The sequence below is a fragment of the Anomaloglossus baeobatrachus genome, chromosome 3, assembly GCF_048569485.1.
Source record: "Anomaloglossus baeobatrachus isolate aAnoBae1 chromosome 3, aAnoBae1.hap1, whole genome shotgun sequence".
Taxonomy (NCBI): Eukaryota; Metazoa; Chordata; class Amphibia; order Anura; family Aromobatidae; genus Anomaloglossus; species Anomaloglossus baeobatrachus.
The window spans coordinates 44,220,779-44,248,187 of NC_134355.1; the positions used below are offsets into that span (position 1 = coordinate 44,220,779).

Below are 27,409 nucleotides of genomic sequence, written 5' to 3' on the forward strand. Positions count from 1 at the left end.
GGAAATTCAAGGCTCAGACTATGGTTTCCATCATATATTTTCTTTGCAAATTAGCATGAATTGTGAACACGCCCCAACATTAGGTTGGGTACTAAAATCTCCACACTCAGCCCCATGTAGAGGGGAAAAAAAAATAAAATCGGTAAGGAATTAGAGGAGTCTGTATATTTTTAATCTGCAGTATGTATTCTGCTGTGGATTTATTGCAATGCATAGTGTGAAATCTGCACCAAAATCCACGAAGGAAAAGGTCTTCTGAAGGTGTCACTTATTCTCTTACTTTAAAGATCAATACAAATATTAATTACAGAAGTCGGAAGTTTTATTTTAAAAACTTGAAAAACAACAACAACCGGCTTCCAGTTATGATTATTATTTTTTTAATGAATATACCAAATCTTTACATGTGAACATAATAAAAATTAACAAACAAAAGTCAACTAATTATCAGCTCCCTTATAAAATCATAAACAAACATTTTGAGACTTCGAGCACAAAATTAAGAACTGTAATATAGTATTTCTTCATTTACAGGAAAGGAAAGAAAATATACTCGCCCCCTCCAAGAGGCACAAATAAAGGATCCCTGCAGTTCCATCATATCATTGATCCAATGTATCTAAAACAAAGATCCGAGCAACTTTATACTGGGAAAACAAAATAAATTATCCCGTTTTGTGTATACAGCTCCAATGCAGACCCCCATCATTATGGATAGAGAATGCAAAAAGGCCTTGTGTACTCTAATACATTTCGTACTCCACTTGGGCTCTGTTCACACCAACCTCATTTCTAGTATTCTTAATGTAAATCATGATGTTATGACAATTGACAATAATGGAAAATCCGGTATTTTTTACCGGCAGCAATATTTTCGCCATTAAAAATGGCAGGAATTTTACGGAACGTCCCATTTGGTGATTTAAAGGCATTAATAGGCAGAAAGCACAGAGTAACCGGATCACGCTGCACCATTTGCAGGATATAATGATTTAGATATGAATACGCAAAACACAGCCTGATTTATCGCAATTACTTACAAAGTTGCTTCAATTTTTATTTTAGATGCACTAGAATAAAATAATGGGTTGCGATAGTGGACACTCCTTTTTTTAAGGATGACGTATTTGAGAAAATGTTAGACTCCCTTTCTCTTAGGCCCCTTCACACGTCCATGCAAAACACAAACGTTTTGCACGGTCCGTTGTGTCATCGTATGCTATCCGTGTGACATCGAAGGACAACCAAGTCACTAAAAAACAAAAAGAGGATTTTTATACTTACCTGTCTCCGGCGCTGCTGTTACTTCCGGGTCTGCAGTCAGCAGTGAATATTCATGAGCATAATGAGCGGGACCAGGAAGCAACAGCAGAGCTGGAGACAGGTAAGTATAAAAATCCTCTTTTTTTCAGTGACGTGGTTATCCTCCGGTACGTGTCACACGGATCACATCAGTGCAGGGCAGAAACGGATATGTCACCACATGACCAAACCCATTGAATTTAATGGGTCTATGTGTGTCCGTAACTCTATGAAGCAGAAACACGGACATGTGAAGGGAGTCTTAGAGCGTGTTCACACCTCGTTGTGACGAGTGGCACAAATCAACGCAACAACCGCACTGCAAAAGCTCGTTATAGGCTATGGGCATCTTTGTAACCATTTTTCTCTGTTGCTCTAATCCATAGAATATAAAAAAAAAAAAAAAAAAAAAAAGAAGAAACTTTGCAATTAGTCTTTCTTACAAATCCTCTACTAAGGAGGAGTAATAAGATTCACAGGTTCAGCAGCCACGTCGGTACTCTGACAACCGGACAAGAACATGCCTCCTCCCTGCCGACATTTCCGCAGCCTTTGCCCATTAGTACGTCCGGTGCAATGTCACCATTGACCTGCTACCAGGCAGGATGAGGTTTGGAGGGTTCTTGTCAGGCTCCTGTAAATATTTTTTTCCTGAACTACTCTTTTTTTTTTTTTTTTTGTCATTTTCAGCCCCTATGCAGATCTATGTGTCTCCATGGCAACAGACTACAAACGGTGTAGTCTGATCCTGCAGTCACATCTCTTTTCTGAAGATTACAGATGGTGGAAGTGCGACTGCAGTGGACACCTAACTCTGTATAGGAGCAGAAACAAACCAGAAAAAGATTGATATTCAAGTCTATTTGCAGCGTTCCCTCACAATTGTTTAATTTTAGACATTATGGAACAAGAAAATCCGTTGCAATAGGAGAGGAAATGACTAGAGATGGGCGAATAGTGAAATATTTAGGTTCGGATTATTGTACCATATACCTAGTACTATTCCAGTATTCGTCACGAATAACAAACCTAACGGACGTCAATGGGGAACCTGAGCATTTTTCTAGGAAATCTTTAAGTAAAACCCTCAGGTTTCGCATCGACTTGCGTCAGGTTTGTAACGAATACCGGAATAGTAGTAGAAGGAAGAGGTAGAAGAAGACGTCCGGTGTCAACATCCAGGAGAAAATAATTAGTAAAGTCAATGTTTTTATTAAAGATCAATTAAAACCGGATTAGTATGAAAAACATGGTAGCGGAAAAGTTATGCGTTTTGGGCAGGTAGTCCTTATTTATGAATGCCTGTCCGAAACGCGTAACGTCTGGTACCATATTTTTCATACTAACCCGGTTTTAATGGATCTTTAGTAGAGTACCTAACTATTCGTGCTTGCTATGCTCATAACGAGTACTGTGTAATACTGGCGTATTCATTCCGAATAGCGTGTGCAATGCAAGTCAGTGGGGAATAATCGCAATGTAACGAGTAACTGGAATTCTGCACTATTCGCTACTTGCACGAGTAGTAGGGCATTTGGGTTACTCGTTACTTTGCAAGTTTTTCCCCATTGACTTGCATTGCACAGGCTATTCGGAACGAATATGTGAGTATTAGACAGTACTCGTTATAAGAATCGCGAGTACGAATGCTTAGCTACTCGCTCAACTCTTTCATAAAAACATTGCTTTTATGAATTATTTTCTCATGGACGTTGATGCTGGACGCAGACTTCTACCTCTTCCCTTATTATTGCTGACACACGTGCTTCTCCTGCACCATCCCGTGAGTGCTGCTTCCACCTTGATATCACTGAGCTGGATATTTTTCCTTTCTTTCTGGAATACAGTCCCTGACAAGACGTTCTGTCGCTTATCCATGTTATGTAAATAAAAGCTAATAACCTGACTTTAAATTCATCCATTGGTTTCATAAATTACTCTTTTGAAAGCTAAAACCCTACCAAATTTGGTTTACGTAAGCTGAAATATTGATCATTTAATGAACACAGAAAGGTCAGATTTTGGCAAGACAAAAGTTTTGTCGCCTTGGTATATAATGCATCCAATCCTAATTTACATCCTCACCTGTGCTCACTAAATGATCGATGGTTAATTAGTGGGTGTGTATAAAGTTCAGTTGAACTGCAACTTGACCTCTGACAACATGCCAAAAATCTACCCTGCGACCAAAGCCTTCATTATCAAGAGGCTGAAGACCAGATCCACTGCAGAGGTGGCTGGCACATTTAATGTGTCTCAGCGTCAAGTTCAAAGAATTAAAAAAAGATTTGAAGAGACTGGAGATGTTTTTGACAAGCCCAGGTCCGGCAGACCCCGCAGGACAACTGCTCAGGAGGAACGTTTGTTGGTTAAAAAATCCAAAGCTAGCCCCTCTTCCACTGCAGCAGAGCTCCAACAGGCCTGGTCACCTCAAGTCCCTGTGTCAGCTAGAACAGTTTGTAGGATTCTATCTCGAAATGGCCTCCGTGGTCGAATCAGTGCCCAGAAGCCAGCACTAAACAAAAGGCAATTAAAAAACCATGTGGCATTTGCCAAGTCCCACAGGCTGCTAAACAGATGGACGCTGAAAAAGTGGCAGAAGGTGGATTTCTCTGATAAATCTTTAGTTGTATTACGCCACAGCCGCAAATACTGCAGGAGACCCACTGGAGCCCGTATGGATAAGTTAAGTTTGGTGGTGGAAAGATCATGGTCTGGGGTTACATTCAGTATGGGGGTGTGCGAAACATTTGCAAGGTGGAAGCAAGAGGTAGCTAATACTTCTTGATATGTTAGGCTAATGATATTGCTATCATTAGCCTAACATATCAAGAAGTATTAGCTACCTCTTACATTGCCAATCATAAAAAGGGGTCAAATTCTGCAGCAGGATGGTGCTCCATCTCATACATCCATCTCTACAACAAAGTTCCTCCTGGCAAAGAAGATCAAAGTGCTCAAGGACTGGCCCAGTCACCAGACATGAACATCATTATGCATGTTTGGCGTAGGATGAAAGAGGAAGCTTGGAAGACAAAACCAAAGAATCTAGATGAACTCTGGGAGGCATGTAAGACTGTATTCTTTGCTATTCCTGATGACTTTATCAATAAATTGTATGAATCATTGTTGAACCGCATGGATGCAGTCCTTCAAGCTCATGAAAGTCTCACAAAATATTAAATATAGCTCTAATAGCACCACAACTTCATTCACCGATGTTATGCAACATATCTTTGTATTAGAAGTTGTTTATTTGTTTGAATTTCACATTAATTTCTGTGGGCGACAAAACTTTTGTCTTGCCAAAATCTTACCTTTCTGTGTTAATTAAAAGATCAATATTTCAGCTTTGCAGCAACTTTATTTTCATAACCTAAACCAAATTTGGGAGGGTTTCAGCTTTCAAAAGAGTAATTTATAAAACCAATGGATGAATTTAAAGTCAGGTTATAAGCTTTTATGTACATAACATGGATAAGCGACAGAACTTCAGGGAGTGTAGTACTAGGTATTTGGTACGAATAACCCAAATATTTAGTATTCGCTCATCACTAGAAATGACGCCGTTCCTCACATGTACGTTATGGGAAAAAATTTGTATCCCCCTAATGAATTCTGTGGCTCCTTCTCGGAAATTTGCGTGATTTTTTTTGCCTTTTTCTCCTAGAAATTAATTGACTATTCCTTTTAGGCAAAAGGTTGTTTTCACTGTGTGGTCTACAAGGCCTCGTACACATTAGTGGGTGGACAATTCTTTTAGCAATCTTATTTCTTGTTGACCAGTCACTGAAATCCCAATGTTGGATGATTGGATTCTTCTATTCTGCAACATATGGAACAGTCTGGAAGCCCTTTGCCCATTACATGGTTGGCCAATTCAGCTGATCTCAGAGGTCTAATGTATATGGGAGCCATAACACAGTCCGCAGTAGTAGATAGTAGTGAAGGGTGGAAAGACACAACTCTTTGACTAAGGGAATGGAACATTCTGCAATGTTCTGTCCTTCTGTTATTTCTCCTAAAAATGTATGGATACAACTTTCAGGAGAAATAACAGAAGGACAGAACGTTGCAGAATTTTATGTAAAAAGCGCCATATGTGGAATACAAGCATTTACTAAATAGATGGATTAGGAGAGTCCAGAGAGAGAGAAGCTATAGAAGACTTGCATTTATGAGCCTATATTACGGCTGCAAGCCCCAGTCTATCCCCGGGTTTAATGACCTGAACAGAAAGCTTGATTCTGATCATTGAAGGTGTCAGTTTGGGTCATGAGATCCGAGTTTGGGCCGGGACATTTCCCACAGCTTCCACAAAGGAAGACGAGGGGACGGGAAAAAAAAAAGATTACAAAACCCTGGTAAAGTTTCCGGAAACAGCACATTGTGCGGCCATCAACTACAAGAGCGGCAGAAACGCTTCATCCACTGAAATGCAGAATTAACCATGAGATAGAAGGAAAAAAAATGACAATTTGATACACCTCCTTCCATCTGTAAGACAAATGACTAAGAATAACCCTCGGGGGCTGTTCCACAAGCACCAAATTTACTCAGCAGACCCTCCCACATAAAATACGATAGGTATGTGCATATGTATGTGACTGCTAAACCCTTTGCTAAAGAAGTGCTGCGGTTTGCATTTCAAAAGCCAAGGTGTCGGTCCCTGCTGTTACTGTTGAATGAAACTGTTAGCTCAGCTTGTGAGGCAGACTAATTGTGATTCGTTCCAAAACGTCTACGCTCACCAACAGGAGCCCAGTGACAGATGTGCTGTCGCCATGTGTGGACTAAGAGAGCGGATATTATTAATGATGAAACTTCTAGAGGGGCTTCTGTCTGGACACAAAAATAAAACATGAACTTAATATCAGTTCTGTCACATGGAAGAGTTTAAGAATTCCAGAAGTTTGGCTCGATTTCTGTCTCTCTGCAAAGATAAAAACACAAAAACAACATTTTACCATTTATTTTTGTATTTAACAGATCGTGTGCATGGTATTACAGCATTCAAGTGAATGGGACTCAGCTGCAATACCAGTCATGGCCTAAGGGTCAAGGGGGCGCCCTTGCTCAATTATGATCCAAAAATGAAGCGAAACGGTAAATAAGGGCACTATTCATGATATCCATATGATTATTCTGACTATCAGACTTACCTCTTTGTCCTCTTTGCTCTTCTTCACCTTCATCTTGATCTTCTTCCCTGTTATCATACTGTAATTCTCATTCTTCTTTTTATCTTTTAAGAACTGCAGGACAAAGAATTGCAAAATGATGCCAATAAAGTTATCCACTACGCCAACTCATTTCAGTTTTTATTTATCAATCGTGCTATTATGTGCACTAAATACACCCATACTCTTATTATAGTAATATAAACCTTTTATCATGCAAATAGCAACACTTGTGAGTAGCAGATCTGATGTTTACATCCATCCTTTCCTCTCCCCAGGCTTACTACAAATTCCATCATGCAATGAAGTAGCCTGTGATCCAACACTTAGCGCACCCTTTCTTCTCCACCCTGTGCTGCTGAAGATATTGGGAGATACTTAAGGCCACACATCGCTAGCGACATCGCTGCTGAGTCACAGTTTTTGTGACGCAACAGCGATCTCGTTATGTGTGACATCCAGCAACAACCTGGCCCCTGCTGTGAGGTCGTCGGTCGTTGCTGAATGTCCTGGACCATTTTCTTCAAAGGCGATTGTCACAAACCACCGGGGGGGGTCACTCAGAAATCCCCCGCGCTGGCTACCAGTACGTCACAATCGGGGGGTAACAAGTGGGGGTCACCCCTCCTTTATACCTCCCGACCGACAGACAGAGCACGTGACGCGCTCTCTAGCGCCCCTCTTATAGTCAGGCCAATTATGGAATTGCCCAACAATAAGCAAGGAGGCCGCTATACTACTTATGCCGATTATTGAAGGGTCCCCGGTGAGAGTAGGGTATATATTCCCCCGACCTCCGCGGGCGGAATATATAAAATCTCCCCGAATCTCACTGGCCTCCCCACAATAATCCTTGGCACAACTCGCTGCCACCAACCGATTTACGGTAACTATTAGCCGAACACACAGACGTGGGATTCAAGATCGAGATAACAGAACAGCCCAAGATTAATTATATAATTTAATCAGCCTAAAGCACACTAGAAACTACAATATATACAATAGGGAATCTACAGAATATACATATGTCAGAGTACAGTTACAATCAAAGCATGGGTTACAAACAGGCATACACAGTTCCAGCAGTTACCTTGTTGCGTCTGGCCACAGGGGGGCGCTGTAGACCAGGTTTCCAGGAACTCCCTCACAGGTCTTTCCCAACCAGGCCCCCGAGCAGAAGAACGCTGGAAAATGGCCGAAGTAGGGTTATCAACCTGGGCAGATCCAGGTCCCCTCCTACCTTAGTGACCTCACAGGGAAGCACTGCCACTCCCCCTGCATGGATCAGAATTATCCAGCAAAGGGGATATTGGCCATAACTTTGCCTGGGAGCGTCGTAGGCGGACGCCAATGCTCTCATTGTGACAGTTATGAATTTAGCTACAGAACGAGGGGACTCATGACCTGTCTGCCAGTTCCCCATTGGCTGATATCACGCCTGGGGCATTTCCCAATGTCCTGCTCCCATAAAAAGGGGGTGCCGGCATCGTCCACATGCGGAGACACCATTTTTATGGTTGCCATATTTATCGGAAATATGGCTTGCGAGATATGAACCATTTTTTACTGGAGTCGTTCTGTCTGGCTATTTCCATAGCCTTGCTAACTAGCTAGCAGCCCCCACTACAGGGTCACGGCAGGGAGTCATCCTGTGTCCATTGTCCTAAAGCCACCTAATTTCCATATCACAGGACATGGCCATGGGATTTGTTGCTAAACCAGTTGTGTGAAGGAAAGGGGGGGTGACACCAGGAGAGGGCTTCCTGACATACTTGAATATCATGATTTATCGTCATATCTCCGGATTTACCTCACACCTCCCCCCTTTTGAGGGCGCTAGGGGGCAGCACACTCCGGTGTTCCCCCGTGCGCCCGTCCGCGACCTCTCCTTGTCGGGACAGCCCGTCTGCGTTACCGTGGTCACGGCCCCTTTTGTGGCGAATGGTGAAGTTGTATTGCTGGAGCGCAAGGCTCCATCGCAACAATCGCCCATTCGTCCCAGAGACGGTGTGCAACCAGCTGAGGGGATTGTGGTCCGTCTCCACGATGAAGTGGCGCCCGTATAGATAGGGTTGCAGACGCTGCAGGGCCCACACTATGGCCAGGCACTCCTTCTCCATCGTGGAATAGGCAACTTCCCTTGGTAACAGCTTCCTGCTCAGGTACAAGACTGGGTGCTCTTGGCTCGCAGAGTCCACCTGGCTGAGCACCGCACCGAGGCCGAAGTCACTGGCGTCGGTCTGTACTACAAACGGCCGCGTGAAGTCGGCTGCCTGTAGCACGGGCGGGCTGGACAGGGCGTCCTTTAGGGCCCGGAAGGCTGTCTCGCAGTCCATTGTCCAATCGACTGCAGAGGGCAGCTTCTTCTTGGTGAGGTCCGTCAAGGGCTTTGCCAGGCTACTATAGCATGGAACAAACCTCCTATAGTACCCAGCGGTCCCCAAGAAGGACATCACCTGCTTCTTGGTCCTGGGGGTGGGCCAGGATGCGATGGCTTCCACTTTCTCAGGCTCGGGCTTCAGTGTTCTCCCACCTACCCGGTGACCGAGGTACTGGACCTCGCTCATGGCCAGCTGACACTTTCCCGGCTTGATGGTCAAACCTGCCCGGTGGATCCGCCTGAGCACCTGTGCTAGATGCTCTAGGTGGTCCTCCCAGGTGGGACTGAAGACGGCAATGTCATCCAGGTACGCGGCCGCGTACCCTTCAAGTCCCTTGAGCAGGGTGTTGACCATCCGCTGGAAAGTGGCAGGGGCATTCCTCATCCCGAATGGCATCACCGTGGACTCGTACAGTCCAAATGGGGTAATAAAGGCAGAGCGTTCCCTGGCCTTGCGAGTCAGGGGGATCTGCCAATATCCCCGGCTCAGATCCATGATGGTCAGGTACTGAGCCCCGGCCAACTGATCGAGCAGGTCATCGATGCGTGGCATTGGGTACGCATCGGCGACCGTGACCGCATTGAGCCCCCTGTAGTCCACGCAGAACCGAGTGGTTCGGTCCTTCTTAGGGACGAGGACTACAGGCGAGGCCCAAGCGCTGTTGGATGCCTGGATCACCCCCAGCTTCAGCATCTCGTCAATCTCCTGGCGCATGTGTTGCTGCACCTCCAGGGAGACCCGATATGCTGAACGCCGGATCGGGGGATGATCCCCAGTGTCCACGTGATGGACAGCCAAGTCAGTCCTTCCGGGCTGGTTGGTAAACAACCCCCGGAAGGGGAGGAGGGTGGCCCACAGCTGGGACCGTTGGTCTTCCAAGAGCTGGTGGCCAACCTCCACATCCTCAATGGATCCGCCTGCCCTAACCTGGGCTAGCATATCCAAGAGGGTTTCCGCTTCTCCCTCCTCGGGCAGGTTGCACACGGGGAGCGCACATGCCTCCCGCTCATGATGTGCCTTCATCATGTTCACATGGAAGGGCTTCCGCCTTCCACGGGCAGGGTCCAGGGTGACCAGGTACGTCACAGGGTTGAGCTGCTGGTACACGAGGTATGGGCCTTCCCAGGCTGCCTGAAGCTTGTCCTGTGGTACGGGGACCAGTACCCACACCTTTTGACCCACTTGGTAGGTCCTCTCACAAGCGTTCTGGTCGTACCAACGCTTCTGATCGGCCTGGGCTTGAGCCATATTGTCGTGTACCAGTTGCGTCAAGGCCTGCATTTTGTCCCGGAAGCGCATGACATACTCGATAACCGACACTCCAGGGGTGGCCAAATCCCCTTCCCAAGCCTCTCTCACCAGAGCCAGGGGGCCCCGCACACGTCGCCCGTACAGGAGCTCAAACGGTGAGAATCCTGTTGAGGCCTGTGGAACCTCCCGGTAAGCAAATAACAGGTGTGGGAGATACCGCTCCCAGTCACGCCCATGGGAGTCGACCAACATCTTAAGCATCTGCTTTAAGGTGCCATTGAACCGCTCGCACAGGCCATTAGTCTGTGGATGGTACGGGCTGGCCACCAGATGTCGCACCTGGACTTGCTTACAGAGGGCCTCCATCAGCTGGGACATGAATTGGGTCCCCCGGTCAGTGAGCATTTCCTGGGGAAAACCCACTCGGGAGAAAATCTCCAGCAATGCGGTGACCACCTTGTCAGCCCGAATGGACGACAAGGCCACTGCTTCTGGGTACCGGGTGGCATAGTCCACTACCGTCAGTATGAAGCGTTTCCCGGAGCTGCTGGGGATGGCCAGCGGGCCGACCAGATCCACAGCCACCCTCCTGAAAGGCTCATCGATGATTGGCAGAGATACTAGTGGGGCTTTGGGGTGTGGCCCCGCCTTCCCCACTCTCTGACAGGTTTCACACGAACGGCAGTAGGCAGCCACATCGGCCCCCATTTTTGGCCAGTAGAAATGCTGGTTTAACCTGGCCTTGGTCTTAGCGATCCCTAGGTGTCCGGCCATCGGAATCTCATGTGCGATCCGCAACAACTCCGTCCGGAACGGATAGGGTACCACCAACTGTCGGTCCCTGGGCCACGCCTCCGGTGAACCCTGCTGGACCGTGGCCCGGTACAGCCGTCCTTGGTCCCAGACCACTCGCTCCGGGTCCGAGTCCGAGGGAGGCTGTGCCGCCTGCTCCTTAAGAGCTTTCAGGCTGTCGTCAGCTTCTAACGCTGCCTGAAACCCCTGACTAGATGTGGCCAGAATCGACGAGACTGTCACATCTTCAGTCAGTACCCCGGGACCTGTGTCCTGGCCTCCACCTGACTCGGCTGCCACTTGGTCAGAAGGGGAAGAGCTGTCGGACCTCCGGGAGGCCCCTTGGCTTCCAGCACTCCCACTGCGGGTGACAGCGGCCACAGCCGCTGCGACCGTGGGTCGTGCCTGCTCCTCCTCCGTTCCTGACCAAGTCGCCGGTTCAGGCAGACCTACCTGGCTTCCTGACACCCCGGTTGTGGGGGAACCATGCACCGAGATCTTACCTGGGAGCACTTCCGCTCCTGGACCGGCCCCAATCTCACCTGCCTGTTCCCCTCCTGCAGCAACAGAACCCCGCTGTGAAATCTCTGGGGACCCCACATTTGCTGTGGTAGCCCCCACCCCACACACTGGTCCTCCCCCTGCAGCACCCTGCTCTCTGCTTATCCCTGCAGAGGGCAACAGATCCCAGCTCACAGGCTGGTTACTTGTAGAGGCATTGTCACACCTTTCTCTGACCCCCTCCCCTGTCACAGCTGCAGCTGAGTGTGTGTCTATGGTGTCTATGCAAGCAGAAATATCAGAGTTCACTCCCTCCTCCCTTACATCATTCATAGATAACACATTAACATTGTTAGGAGTCATGTCAGTACGGGCTGAAGGTTCAGCCCTTGGGGGGGGCCCAAACTGGGAGGTTATCTGCCCCAAATCTGTCCCAAGTAGCACGTTTGCAGGGATCCGATCAGTTACCCCCACCTCCCTCACCCCTCGCCCGGCGCCCCAGTCCACATAAATGTCAGCAACAGGCAGCGCCGGGTCAATGCCTCCAATCCCGGAGACAGCGAGGGTTTTTCCAGGGATCAAGTCTTAGGGGGACACCATCTCAGGCCGCACCAGAGTCACCTCCGAGGCGCTGTCTCGCAGTCCTATGGTCACAGACCGGCCGACGGTGACAGGTTGGAAGCTGTCCAGGGACCTACCACCACCCCCACCCACACAATACACCTTGGGCGGCCCTTGGGACGGGGACGGAGCCGGGGCCTTGGGACGCTGAGGGCACATGGCCTTGAAGTGTCCAGGTAGGTTGCACTGGTGGCACCGTCTTGGTTCCGCCACGGGCCTGGAGAGGGGAGTTGAGGGGGACACCCCCTGCAGTCTAGGGGCAGGTGGGGCAGTCGCAGAGTTCATCTTACCCCCTCTCCAGGTGCTGCTGGTGGCTGCTCTCCTGGCTTCAGGAGCCCGGTTGTTGGTGTAGTCATCGGCAAGGGCAGCTGTAGCCGTGGACCCCTTTGGCTTCTGGTCTCGGATGAACTGGCGGAGATCCTCAGGGCAGTTCCACAAGAGTTGCTCCGTGATGAACAAGTCCAGGATCTCCGGTCCGGTGGAAAGCTGCAGGCCTTGGGTCCAGTGGTCGGCAGCTCGGGCAAGTGCCCGCCTGTGGTCAGCCCAGGAGTCCTTTGGTCCCTTCTGTAGGCTCCGGAACTTCTTGCGGTAGGACTCTGGAGTGAGGTTGTACTGTTGGATCAGGGCCCGCTTGATGGTGTCGTAGCCCTGATCTGCCTCAGCCGGCAAGTCCCCAAGGGTATCCAGGGCCTTACCCCTTAAACGGGGGGTCAGGTATTTGGCCCACTGGTCCTTGTCCAGATGGTGCTGCAAGCAAGTCCGTTCAAAAGCAGTCAAGAAAGAGTCCAAGTCTCCATCCTTCTCCAGCACTGGGAAGTCCTCAACACGGACCTTTGGAAGTTTGGTGTCTCGAAGGTCACATGTGGCTGATGAGGGCCGGAGCTGAGCTAGCTGCAGCTGGTAGTCACGGTCTGCCTGTCGCTCTCGCTCTTCACGCGCTGCCTGCCGCTCTCGCTCCGCAGCCTCACGCTCTGCGTGCCGCTCCGCAGCCTCAGCGTCACGCGCTGCCTGCCGCTCTGCCCTGCGCTCTGCCAGGAGTTCCTTGTAGCCCTTCTGGTCTCCAGCCTGGAGAAGGGCCATAGCCATTTGAAGAAGGCTATCCGAGCCTCCCAGGCTCGGTGGAATGGCACGTGGTGATCTGCGGCACGCTGCAGAGCTAGGCGATTCACTGTCCCTTTCAGAGCGGAGGGCTGGCATCTGGCTCGTTGAGGAACCTTGGGTGAGCTCCTCCTCATCTTGTCCAGCAGTGCTAGGTTGCGCAATGTCCTCGGCAGAACGGTTTTCTGGCGTCGAGCTCCTGGAGGACTCGTGGGCAACCTCCTCATTGCTGTCCACAGCACCGTCCTCCCTCTCTTCGGCTCCTGCCTTAGCATTGGCCAGTTGCATAGCTCTGCTCCTGGTGCCATCAGCCATTCTTGCAGACTTTTGGTCACTGACACAGAACTGACACCTGATGCCTCCACACACCTTACAGTATCTGCACTCTGACACTCTAGTGTTGAGCTAGTCTGAAGACCCCAGCAGCCACAGCTGCTGCAGGCAGTCTTTAGTGTCTGGGAGTATGGGTCTCACACTCACACACACTATTATCTCGATCCCACCGCTATGCCACCAATATGTCACAAACCACCGGGGGGGGTCACTCAGAAATCCCCCGCGCTGGCTACCAGTACGTCACAATCGGGGGGTAACAAGTGGGGGTTACCCCTCCTTTATACCTCCCGACCGACAGACAGAGCACGTGACGCGCTCTCTAGCGCCCCTCTTATAGTCAGGCCAATTATGGAATTGCCCAACAATAAGCAAGGAGGCCGCTATACTACTTATGCCGATTATTGAAGGGTCCCCGGTGAGAGTAGGGTATATATTCCCCCGACCTCCGCGGGCGGAATATATAAAATCTCCCCGAATCTCACTGGCCTCCCCACAATAATCCTTGGCACAACTCGCTGCCACCAACCGATTTACGGTAACTATTAGCCGAACACACAGACGTGGGATTCAAGATCGAGATAACAGAACAGCCCAAGATTAATTATATAATTTAATCAGCCTAAAGCACACTAGAAACTACAATATATACAATAGGGAATCTACAGAATATACATATGTCAGAGTACAGTTACAATCAAAGCATGGGTTACAAACAGGCATACACAGTTCCAGCAGTTACCTTGTTGCGTCTGGCCACAGGGGGGCGCTGTAGACCAGGTTTCCAGGAACTCCCTCACAGGTCTTTCCCAACCAGGCCCCCGAGCAGAAGAACGCTGGAAAATGGCCGAAGTAGGGTTATCAACCTGGGCAGATCCAGGTCCCCTCCTACCTTAGTGACCTCACAGGGAAGCACTGCCACTCCCCCTGCATGGATCAGAATTATCCAGCAAAGGGGATATTGGCCATAACTTTGCCTGGGAGCGTCGTAGGCGGACGCCAATGCTCTCATTGTGACAGTTATGAATTTAGCTACAGAACGAGGGGACTCATGACCTGTCTGCCAGTTCCCCATTGGCTGATATCACGCCTGGGGCATTTCCCAATGTCCTGCTCCCATAAAAAGGGGGTGCCGGCATCGTCCACATGCGGAGACACCATTTTTATGGTTGCCATATTTATCGGAAATATGGCTTGCGAGATATGAACCATTTTTTACTGGAGTCGTTCTGTCTGGCTATTTCCATAGCCTTGCTAACTAGCTAGCAGCCCCCACTACAGGGTCACGGCAGGGAGTCATCCTGTGTCCATTGTCCTAAAGCCACCTAATTTCCATATCACAGGACATGGCCATGGGATTTGTTGCTAAACCAGTTGTGTGAAGGAAAGGGGGGGTGACACCAGGAGAGGGCTTCCTGACATACTTGAATATCATGATTTATCGTCATATCTCCGGATTTACCTCACAGCGATGTCCTGCTGGGCAGGACGCATTGCTATGTTTTACACTGTGTGACAGGGTCCCAATGACAGCAGAGATCGTTATACAGGTCGCTACTGCGACCTGTATCGTTACTGAGTCGTTGGTAAGGTCTGACTGTGTGACATCTCACCAGCGACTTCCGAGCGACTTACCAGCAATCCTTATCAGGTCGCATCGTTTTCGGGATCACTGGTAAGTCGCTAAATGTGATGGGGGGGGAACTTTAGTGTCAGAGTAGCCCAAGGTAGGTAACAGCCCATCTGGCAATTTATTGCCAGTACAGCCCTGTCACTGTGTTTGATATGCAAATTTTGGTTCTTTTCAGCAGCCCACGTCAGTGATTGGATTACCTAAACCCTTTGCTAAAGAAGTGCTGCGATTTGCATTTCAAAAGCCAAGGTGTCAGCCCCTGCTGTTACTATTGAATGAAACTGTCAGCTCAGCTTGTGAGGCAGACTAATTGTGATTCATTCCAAAACGTCTACACTAACCATCAGGAGCCCAGTGATAAGTTCCTTTCATTTGGTCTGATTTCTGTGCCACAAAAGGAAGTATCAGAGAAGGAAGAAGAATCTATATAACCATGCAGTACTATGGGATCCATGCTGAGATGCGCTCATAGAAGCTATACAAGTATATTACAAAATGTATTGTTTTGAAGAGCTATAATACATGGCAAGGGGGTGAAAAGGTAGTGGAAAACCCCTTTAATTCTACTAAAATAGATGACGTGCTCAGGAAAAGTATACAACTTGTGCCTAAAGTAAGTTTTGTGCCACAGCGATTGCAGTAGTCATCTGTGCCAGAAGGGCTGTTCAAATCAAATGGATTTATACCCCCTTTCTCAAAAGTAGTTATCCAGCGAAGTCCAGAGGCACTAACTTCTGTGCCAATGAGAATGTGACCCCACAAAACCATCGAGAGATGTGCGCATCAAAAGTGGAGTATGAGTATTTATGACCCATGTGTGATATGTGCCAATTGTGAAGAAGTCTCAGAAGGTGTGAAGGTTCGTAGGTAGCGTCATCGGCACCGCGTCTCTTTAAAACCCTTTAAATCCTTGTTGTGTATAGTTTTCCTTCGAAATACTGCAGTTATTTACCGGAAGCCTTTGTCACCTTACACATATTAGTGGAGGTTAAAGCATATTTGCATCACATTTCTTCCTCTACTTTCACAATGCAATAAATATGGAAATGAAGCTACGCTGATGCTGCTGTGATCACAGGACTTATCTTTTAGCCTAATTACTTCTTTTATAGCCAACATGTCATTTCTAATTGGGCAAGATAGCAAAGGCTATACTAGTAAAAATAAATCAATGAACTGCACAAAACAAAGATTAAAAAAAAAGTGGGTGCAAAGCCCTCCAAACAGCTTAATCCAAGGCAAAATAGGTGGAAAAAAAAAAAAAAAGAATTCAGCACTTCAAAAGTAACAAAAAATCTCGACTTTCTTAGCCCTTGGGTTAATAAAGTCCACTTTTTTTTGTTACTTTTGGAGAGCTGCCTTCTTTTTTTTCATCCAAGTCTATAGAACGATATGTCATCATTGTATGATCGATGGAGGTCAACAGCGCTGATTTGGAGCTGCCCCACTCAGTTTTTGATTTGTAGGCAGTACAGCTGTGCAGTGAAAGACGGTGAAAAAGCTGCTCCACTCTAAGGATTAGTGTGGACCTCTACTGATCATACAGTGATGGTATATACTTTATACGACACAACCGCTTTAAAAAGGACCCATCACTTACCATAAGCCTTTAGAGGACCCATCACTTGTTATAAGCCTTTAAAGGGGACCCATCACTTGCCAAAAGCCTTTAAAGGGGACCCATCACTTGCCATAAGCCTTTAAAGGGGACCCATCACTTGCCATAAGCCTTTAAAGAGGACGCATCACTTGCCATAAGCCTTTAAAGAGGACCCATCACTTGCCATAAGCCTTTAAAGAGGAACCATAACTTGCCATAAGCCTTTAAAGGGGACCCATCACTTGCCATAAGCCTTTAAAGAGGACGCATCACTTGCCATAATCGTTTAAAGAGGACCCATCACTTGCCATAAGCCTTTAAAGAGGAACCATAACTTGCCATAAGCCTTTAAAGAGGACGCATCACTTGCCATAAGCCTTTAAAGAGGAACCATCACTTGCCATAAGCCTTTAAAGAGGACGCATCACTTGCCATAATCCTTTAAAGAGGACCCATCACTTGCCATAAGCCTTTAAAGAGGACCCATCACTTGCCATAAGCCTTTAAAGAGGAACCATAACTTGCCATAAGCCTTTAAAGGGGACCCATCACTTGCCATAAGCCTTTAAAGAAGACGCATTACTTGCCATAAGCCTTTAAAGAGGACCCATCATTTGCCAGAAATATGTTTGTTTTTTTTAACCTTGTGTAAAATGCCGCTGTTCTGAATCTCGTTTTTTTTGCTATTCCTGATCCTCTTCCCTATATGTAAATCTATTATTTTTAGCCAATGGGGTGTGGCTGTTACCGGTTTTCTTGAAGACTACGCCCAGTTGGATAAAACGATTAGATTTATGTACAGGGAAGATGGGGCTTTATATCAGGAGTGGACAGGAGCAGCAACAAAAAGGAAACCGGCAGTGTTTACACCAGTATACATCTTTACGGCAAGTGACTGAGTGTCATTAATATGTGATTTTACCATAGTTTGGTCTTTTTTTTCTCTCTAAGGTTAAGGTACATATAAAGTTCATCTGTCTGCATTGCCCATATCTAGTCCTGGAAGTGAAAGCAGAAATACACAAGGGACTTAGTATAAACCTCTTGCCTGAGGGATTTCCTTCAGTCTTCCTTAGCCTACATTGGATTTCCCTCTTACCGTAACCTCCAGCCTCTCGTGACCCATCTAATAAGTGTTACATAAGGAGATGATATGAAATAAGGAGTAACCCATAACCCTGATCCCCATAAGTGTCCGCTGTGGTTAAATCATAAGTCATCGATTCACGGGGGCAAACTCGGGTCCCTGCATCGATCCGCCACAATTTGATGTCCGAGAAGATACCAGGGATGGCCCCGGAACATTCAGCCGCTTATCTCCTTCCATTCATAGGAATAAACTGGCCGATCGGGTAACTATTGGCCGACATCCACTTTACATGTCTATTCAGCTCTAGATTATTTTGTATAATGATAATTATAAAGACTATAGGCAAAGTTGCTTCATTTTTAGTATTCGATGAACTAGAGAATAGGAGGAATGGTGGCAGGAGTCTACCAAGCAATGCCTGGACGCACCTTAGATATCTGTACAGGGCTGGAGTCTCGCTTCTTTTTCTTCTCTTTCTTCTTCTTTATCTTGCTGTCCTTTTTTCTCTTCTGTAGAAAGAAAACTCATGTTCAGCCTTTCAGACACTATTGAGAAGAGCTTCTGCGACCTGTCTACAATATTTCGCGTTCTTGCTCAGTGCTATTATTGATCCAAAATTTCTCACGAAAAATGTAATACAAGGAGAGCTCAAAACTGGTTCACAGACTAAAAACTCCTTAATATAAAAAAAATCAATTTTATTAACAAAAGCATTTAAAAACACTTCCACATTATATAGAAAATATTAATTGGTGCCATACAAAGATTCCAACATATATCCCCCTTATTATTCTAGTCCTATGTGTTACCCCAATTAAGGAGCAAGAACAAATGTCAGTAAGGCGCAGTATACAAGTATATCCCTAAACAGTCCAATAGTCAAGGGTCCTACAGTCAAGATCCCTAAAAGCAGCACTTTTTTTTACCCTAAATTAGTCGGTTCTGCACTGAGATATAATTCTGTATATACTGCCACTTCCTATATTAGTGAGGAGGCTGTCAACCTTCTACCCCTAATCGACCCGACGCGTTTCCCCTTCAAATAGAAGGTTCTTCAGGGGTCATCAAAAAGTAGTATAGAGAAATACAATTAATTTATACATTATCCTCCAATCATACAGTGAATACAGACATAGTTTTTGTAATCTCCCCAAACAGAGTACATCAAACGAATGATCTTCAGATTGTACAAATGACTATTATAGTCTCCTCTGGTGCTGTCGTATCTTTAGTCTCCAAGAATTGCCAGGTAACACAGAGTTCCACAAAATATTAGCGTGGATATTACCGAACAGAGAATTCCCGTTATAGAAATATTTTCCCAATTTTTGTCATCTCATTCGGGACAAGGCTGTATTTTCAAGGTGAATGATGTCACCTATTAAAAACATGCCCATTCATAATTCCCCTTCAGCAAGCTTTTTCCTTTTCAGTGTCCGTGTAGATAAATGGACTAGAGTCCCCTCAGGTTGCAATTGGCATGTCCTGGTCCAAATAAGTTTAAAACTATATACCAGCATGTAGTTGGGGCTCCCTGTGTTGTTCAGAGCGTGCCCAGCCTCTGCAAAATCCACATGGAGACAGCGTTCACCTGTGGACTAAAGGGGACTCTAGTCCATTTATCTACACGGATACTGAAAAGGAAAAAGCTTGCTGAAGGGGAATTATGAATGGGCATGTTTTTAATAGGTGACATCATTCACCTTGAAAATACAGCCTTGTCCCGAATGAGATGACAAAAATTGGGAAAATATTTCTATAACGGGAATTCTCTGTTCGGTAATATCCACGCTAATATTTTGTGGAACTCTGTATTTCCTGGCAATTCTTGGAGACTAAAGATACGACAGCACCAGAGGAGACTATAATAGTCATTTGTACAATCTGAAGATCATTCGTTTGATGTACTCTGTTTGGGGAGATTACAAAAACTATGTCTGTATTCACTGTATGATTGGAGGATAATGTATAAATTATTTGTATTTTTCTATACTACTTTTTGATGACCCCTGAAGAACCTTCTATTTGAAGGGGAAACGCGTCGGGTCGATTAGGGGTAGAAGGTTGACAGCCTCCTCACTAATATAGGAAGTGGCAGTATATACAGAATTATATCTCAGTGCAGAACCAACTAATTTAGGGTAAAAAAAAGTGCTGCTTTTAGGGATCTTGACTGTAGGACCCTTGACTATTGGACTGTTTAGGGATATACTTGTATACTGCGCCTTACTGACATTTGTTCTTGCTCCTTAATTGGGGTAACACATAGGACTAGAATAATAAGGGGGATATATGTTGGAATCTTTGTATGGCACCAATTAATATTTTCTATATAATGTGGAAGTGTTTTTAAATGCTTTTGGTAATAAAATTGATATTTTTTATATTAAGGAGTTTTTAGTCTGTGAACCTATTATTGATCCACCAGAAAAAGAAAATCAACTCTTGTATTTTTTTTTTTCAGCAAGGTTAGAAACATTAAAGCAGATCAGTCACCAGATTAAACAACTACATACATTAATACTTAGACCTGTTGAGACTGGTGTATTTACTTTGAAAATCTATGTTATAAAGACTGCGTAATTTTTTATGAAAGTTTACCTCAATCTTTGCCCACCTATCTCGATTAACAGGACCTCAGTGTCCCTTCTTCTCTACTGAGATCTCACACTGGTCAAGACAAGCTGTAGCTGGTAATCAGGCTTTATGGGAGGAGAATGAATACACTGGACTTATGTTTACCAGCTCCTCAGGGTTCCTCCTCCCTGCTGAGCTCTCACACTTGTCAGGACAAGCTGTAGCTGTTAATTGGGCTGGATGGTAGGAGAATTAATACACCGAACTCATGATTGACAGCTTCTCAGTGTCCCTCCACCCTACTGAGCTCTCACACTACTCAGTATAAGCTGTAGCAAATCAGGCAGGTTGGGAGCACAATGAACAGACTGGATTCATGAGCTCTTTCATTCTATAGTCTGACTCCTAAAATGTTCATCTTAATATCAGGATTATATAGCAGTCTGATGTGGATTTAAAAAATAAATAAATAAATAAATGTAAAATAAATATACCAGTCTCTTCAGGTCCAAGATCTCTGTTGTCCCATCTGCTTTAAAGCACGATTCTCATTCTTTAGGACAACATAATTGGCCTGAATAAAGGTGCAAGAAGTGTTGTCATAAAGGCTCAGGATGAGGAATGCTTATTTAATTTATGTGCAGAACATTTTCACTACGTGTTGGCGATATTTTTGCGATCTCAGTAACTTTCCTGGTACTGCATTATGCCGAAGCTTTCTGCTTGAAAATCTGCTCCAAATACACTCCCCCTGTGCACTGACCCTTCTATACCGCTCCCTGCATCGTCCAGTCTACACCCATGTATGTGCTGCAAACGACCCCTCTACCGTCTATACCACGGCTTGTTTTTTGCACAAGACGAATTGTAGTTTTAAATAGCACCATTAACTTTACCATATATATACTGATAAACAAGGGAAAACAATTCCAAGTGCTGAGAAAATTCCCAACAATAACGGCACTGTTTAATTTTTTCTTTTTGTTCTGTCTTGCCACTTGCACATTATGCGGTAAAAATGACCTGGCACCCTAAAATTCCAGGTAAGTAGGATTAAAGCGATACTAAACTTCCATAGTTTTTTTTATTTTTTGATTACTTCAATGGTAAGAAAACAAAATCAGAAATTAGTGTAAAAAAAAAACAAAAAAAAACAGAAAAAAAAACACCTAAAAAGATAGTGGTTTGACTTGCTATTTTCTGCGGTCAGTAATTTTTCTGCCGAATATATATACATACACACTGTTATATGAAAAAGTTTGGGCACCCCTATTAATGTTAACCTTTTTTCTTTATAACAATTTGGGTTTTTGCAGCAGCTATTTCAGTTTCATATATCTAATAACTGATGGACTGAGTAATATTTCTGGATTGAAATGAGGTTTATTGTACTAACACAAAATGTGCAATCCACATTTAAACAAAATTTGACCGGTGCAAAAGTATGGGCACCCTTATCAATTTCTTGATTTGAACCCTCCTAACTACTTTTTACTGACTTACTAAAGCACTGAATTAGTTTTGTAACCTCATTGAGCTTTGAACTTCATAGGCAGGTGTATCCAGTCACGAGAAAAGGTATTTAAGGTGGCCACTTGCAAGTTGTTCTCCTATTTGAGTCTCCTATGAAGAGTGGCATCATGGGCTCCTCAAAACAACTCTCAAATGATCTGAAAACAAAGATTATTCAACATAGTTGTTCAGGGGAAGGATACAAAAAGCTGTCTCAGAGATTTAAACTGTCAGTTTCCACTGTGAGGAACATAGTAAGGAAATGGAAGAACACAGGTACAGTTCTTGTTAAGCCCAGAAGTGGCAGGCCAAGAAAAATATCAGAAAGGCAGAGAAGAAGAATGGTGAGAACAGTCAAGGACAATCCACAGACCACCTCCAAAGACCTGCAGCATCATCTTGCTGCAGATAGTGTCAATGTGCATCGGTCAACAATACAGCGCACGTTGCACAAGGAGAAGCTGTATGGGAGAGTGATGCGAAAGAAGCCTTTTCTGCAAGCACGCCACAAACCGAGTCGCCTGAGGTATGCAAAAGCACATTTGGACAAGCCAGTTACATTTTGGAAGAAGGTCCTGTGGACTGATGAAACAAAGATTGAGTTGTTTGGTCATACAAAAAGGCCTTATGCATGGAGGCAAAAAAACACGGCATTCCAAGAAAAGCACTTGCTACCCACAGTCAAATTTGGTAGAGGTTCCATCATGCTTTGGGGCTGTGTGGCCAATGCCGGCACCGGGAATCTTGTTAAAGTTGAGGGTCGCATGGATTCAACTCAGTATCAGCAGATTCTTGACAATAATGTGCAAGAATCAGTGACGAAGTTGAAGTTACGCAGGGGATGGATATTTCAGCAAGACAATGATCCAAAACACCGCTCCAAATCTACTCAGGCATTCATGCAGAGGAACAATTACAATGTTCTGGAATGGCCATCCCAGTCCCCAGACCTGAATATCATTGAACATCTGTGGGATGATGTGAAGCGGCTGTCCATGCTCGGCGACCATCAAACTTAACTGAACTGGAATTGTTTTGTAAACAGGAATGGTCAAATATACCTTCATCCAGGATCCAAGAACTCATTAAAAGCTACAGGAAGCGACTAGAGGCTGTGATTTTTGCAAAAGGAGGATCTACAAAATATTAATGTCACTTTTATGTTTAGGTGCCCATACTTTTGCACCGATCAAATTTTGTTTAAATGCGGATTGCACATTTTCTGTTAGTACAATAAACCTCAATCCAGAAATATTACTCAGTCCATCAGTTATTAGATATATGAAACTGAAATAGCTGCTGCAAAAACCCAAATTGTTATAAGAAAAAAGGTTAACATTAATAGGGGTGCCCAAACTTTTTCATATGACTAATTATATATATATATATATATATATATATATATATATATATATATATATATATATATATATATATATATATATATATATATATATATTAGCTGTACTACCTATTTTGTTAACAAAATAGAATGTATTAACAAAAATGTATTCTGAATACAAAAAACACAAAACAGATAGAAATGTAATTATTAAAAGGGAAAAACTAAGCTAATAGAAGCATTTCACAACATATATTTCAACACCACAGATATTCCACACCGATTTAACTAAATTGGCAAAGTAATGTGCTCCGTCTGTCTCTTTCCAGGTCTGTCTCTTTTCCCCGTCTGTCTCCCAGTCTTTATCTGTGTCTTTTCCTGTCTGTCTCTTTCCGTGTCTGCCTGTCTCTTTCCTTTTCTGTCTCTATTTCTCTGTCTCTTTACCCGTCTGTCACTATCAAGGTCTGTGTCTTTCGCTATCTATATTTGTCTGTCTCTCTGGTTGTCTCCTCCTTCCCTGTCTGTCTGTCTCTTTCCAGGTCAGTCTCTTTCCAGGTCAGTCTCTTTCCAGGTCTGTCTCTTTCCAGGTCTGTCTCTTTCCAGGTCTGTCTCTTTCCAGGTCTGTCTCTTTCCAGGTCTGTCTCTTTCCAGGTCTGTCTCTTTCCAGGTCTGTCTCTTTCCAGGTCTGTCTCTGTCTGTCTCTTTCACCATCTGTTTCTGTCTGTCTCTTTTCCTGTCTCTCTGTCTTTCTCTATCCGTCTCCCCACCGACATCTTATTACCTCACATATAAGCTTCTTATTCTTATGAATGTCTTTTGTTCCTATAGCAACCACTCACAGCTCCTACTAATAACCTGTAGTTCCAGGCTCCATTTACTTTAATGGAGCCATGTTTTTTGGAGAGTAACTGTAAAGCGCGGGGTTACATTTTCCTGTCAAAGCATAGTCTACGACGTTCCCTGGGTCACATGAGGTGTCTGTGCAAAATTTCGTGATTGTAAATGCGACAGTGCGGATACACTTTTCGTTTCACTTTTTCCCCATTATGTAGATAGGGGCAAAATTGATTGGTAAATTGGAACGCACGGGGTTAAAATTTCGCCTCACAACATAACCTATGACACTCTGGGGGTCCAGACGTGTGAGTGTGCAAAATTTTGTGCCTGTAGCTGCGACGGTGCAGATGCCAATCCCGGACACACACACACACACACACACACACACATTCAGCTTTATATATTAGATGAAAAAAAAAAAAAAAGAAAAATTATATGAAAACTAATATATATACACACTTTTTTTTTTTTTTTTTTTAACTTTTTCGGTGGTGGTGGTGGGGTTGTATACAACCTTCCCTCAGATTTATGGATGGCGCAATACCATATATGCTTATTTTCTTTTTGACACGGGAGTTGCCTCCAAATTTTTTTTTCTTTACATTATATTTTAGTTTGATTATAAAATTTGTACTTGTTATCATTTGATCGCTTATATACTGCGATACCTCTATATTATACAAAAATGATGATCTCTTATAAAGCTGTACCATGAGTGGAGCTTTGCCGGATGGCCAAAATAGCAGCCGGCTGCTCCCCGGCTGCCATTACGATCTCATCAGCACCCTGTGGTCACATTGAGGGAGTCGAGACACAATCGTGAGTGATTGACAGTGACATTTAAGTGGCTAAACAGCAGCGACTGGCGCTCGCTCCGGTTACTGCTGATACAGGCATATGGTTGTAAAACAGCTTGTGAGCCCACTATAACGCTGCTACTCTGTAAGGTGTTATACATCCGATTAGATGGAACCACTTAACGGCATGATGTATTGTAATGGGTCCAAACACCAAGATATGACTATCTCCAGTCTCCAATTGCCCTATGGCACACTCTTCTCTTTATGCCCCTTCTTCAAGCCCTTGCACAGCTGACACTGGCTCCAGGTGAAGAGATTTCAGTAGGTGGTGACAAGTTCTGCTGACGGGCGTCTGCAGAGATCTTTCTCGAGACATTTCTTTGACCTTCTCATAATCCTCTACTGGACGTCTGCAACCATGACTGGTGTCGTATTGGACTTGGCACTTTTTATCAGCCATGGATCTTTTGATTCACCACTTACACACTAAAAATTGTATACTGCATTTTGCTGGGAGATCTGGAAACCATATGCATTTCTGTAACAGAGCTTGTGTATACACCAGCCTCCGCTATCACAATACGCCGTGTAGGACCCTCGCACACACTACCGTCGTCCACAGAGAACCACCTGACTGCTGTCTGGTGGAGCAGCGGTGGAGTATACACACTGACAATTCAATAGGGACAGACGTTTCCCGTTCTGGCGATCGTTGGGAGTCTCACCGGCCAGACCACCATCAATGTAGAAATTACTACCTACCTCGTGGATAGGTGATAACCAGAAAAATACTTCAAGGCCTTTGCTACATAAATCATTTTCTTGTCCATCAGCTCACATCCCCATGCAAGTCAATGGGGCTAGATACACAGAATTTCTTTTTTTTAATGACTCAAGTGCCCAATTTGGGAAATAAATAATTGTATGTCCTCTTTGAGCTCATTTATGGAAATCAAGTTTATTGGTAAAAAAAAAATAGGATGTACATATAAGCCATTTGTTTTCACGGATCTGTCTTTAGTCAGCGCAATCAAAAGTTTGGCACCTCTAGTCAAAATTACTGCTGTTGGGAGCAGTTAAGCAAACTGAAATGAGCTCTAAAAGGCATAAAGTTAATGACACGTTTTCTTTGTATTTTAGGCAAAAAAATAAATAAAATATTTTCATCCTTTACATTTGAAAAATTACAAAAAGGAAAATGGACTGATGCAAACGTTTGGACACCCTCAGAGATTTGGGTCCTCAGATAACTTTGACTAAGGTTTCAATCCTTAAATAGTGAACAAGCCATAACCCTAACAGACTATCTTTGCTGGGATAGGCCAGGTGATGCAAATTTCACAGTTTTATAAAAACCCAGCCTCCTCTAACCTTGTGCCAAAAAACAGCAGTCATGGGTTATTCAAAGCAGCTGACTAGCACTCTGAAAATGGTGGAGGCCCACAAAGCAGGAGAAGGCTATAAGTAGAAAGTAAAGTGTTTTCAAGTTTCCCTTTCCTCAGTTTGAAATGTAATTAAGAAATGGCAGTTACCAAGCAAAATTTCTGAGAGAGCTGCTTGTAGGATTGCTGGAGAGGCGAATCAGAACCCCGTGTGACTGCAAAAGATCTCCAGGAAGATTTGGCAGACTCTAGAGTTGTACATTATTCTACCGTTCAGAGACACCTGCACAAATATGGCCTTCATGAAAGAGATGTCAGAAGAAAACCTCTCCTGCATCCTCACCAAAACATTCAGCATCAGAAGTCTGCAGAACAACATCTAAACAAGCCTGATGCATTTTGGAAACAAGTCCTGTGGACTGATACGGTTAGCATAGAACTCTTTGGCCACAATGATCAAAAAGGTATGTGTGGAGAAAAAGAGCACAGAATTTTAGGAAAAGAACATCTCGACAACCATTAAGCATGGGGGGTAGATCAGTCAAGATTTCGGGTTGTGTTGCAGCCAATGGTACAAGGAACCCTTCATGGGTAGAGGAAAGAATAAATTCAATGAAATTTCAACAAATTCTTGATGTAAGCGTAAACCATCTGTAAAAAAGCTGAAGGAGAAAAGAGGATGGCTTCTACAAAAGAATAATGATTCTAAACATACGTCAAAATACACAATAGACGACTGCAGAAGATGCAAGCCGAAGATTTTACAATAGTCTCACTGTCCCCTGATCTGAAAATCATTGAAAATTTGTGGCTAGACCGTAAAAGAGCAGTGCTTGGAAGACGAGCCAGGAATCTCCCAGAACTGGAATATGTCTTTAAAGAAGAATGGATGAACATCTCTCAAACAAGAATTGAAAGACTCTTGGTTGCCTACAAAAAGCGCTTAGAAGCTGTGATAATTAATTAAGGGGGTGCTAGGTACTATCCATGCAAGGTGCACAAACGTGAGGAAAGATTAAAGAGCGCCCGCGCACTACAATACTGTGATCTGCCCTAAGCAGGGAAGATCATAGTGTGCCTGCGTAGGACCTCAGTGCCGGCTAGTGTGCATGATGCATGCCTCATCATGAACACTGGCCTCAGAAATAGGAGGACCGCAATCGCCGCAGAGAAGAGG

The 27,409-nt window shown here is 44.8% G+C and overlaps 1 protein-coding gene across 1 annotated transcript in view; it reads right to left on the reverse strand.

The window, feature by feature from the left end:
• Positions 1–4,930: 4,930 nt before the first annotated feature.
• Positions 4,931–27,409, reverse strand: part of LOC142295997 (uncharacterized) — an 89,320-nt gene continuing 66,841 nt past the window's right edge. The window contains exons 5-7 of the mRNA XM_075339161.1: positions 18,211–18,291; positions 6,465–6,557; positions 4,931–6,235 (exon numbers count right to left, since the gene is read on the reverse strand). Of these exons, the coding sequence (XP_075195276.1) occupies positions 6,185–6,235; positions 6,465–6,557; positions 18,211–18,291 (225 nt within the window). The 3' untranslated portion in view covers positions 4,931–6,184. The remainder of the gene's footprint in view (positions 6,236–6,464; positions 6,558–18,210; positions 18,292–27,409) is intronic.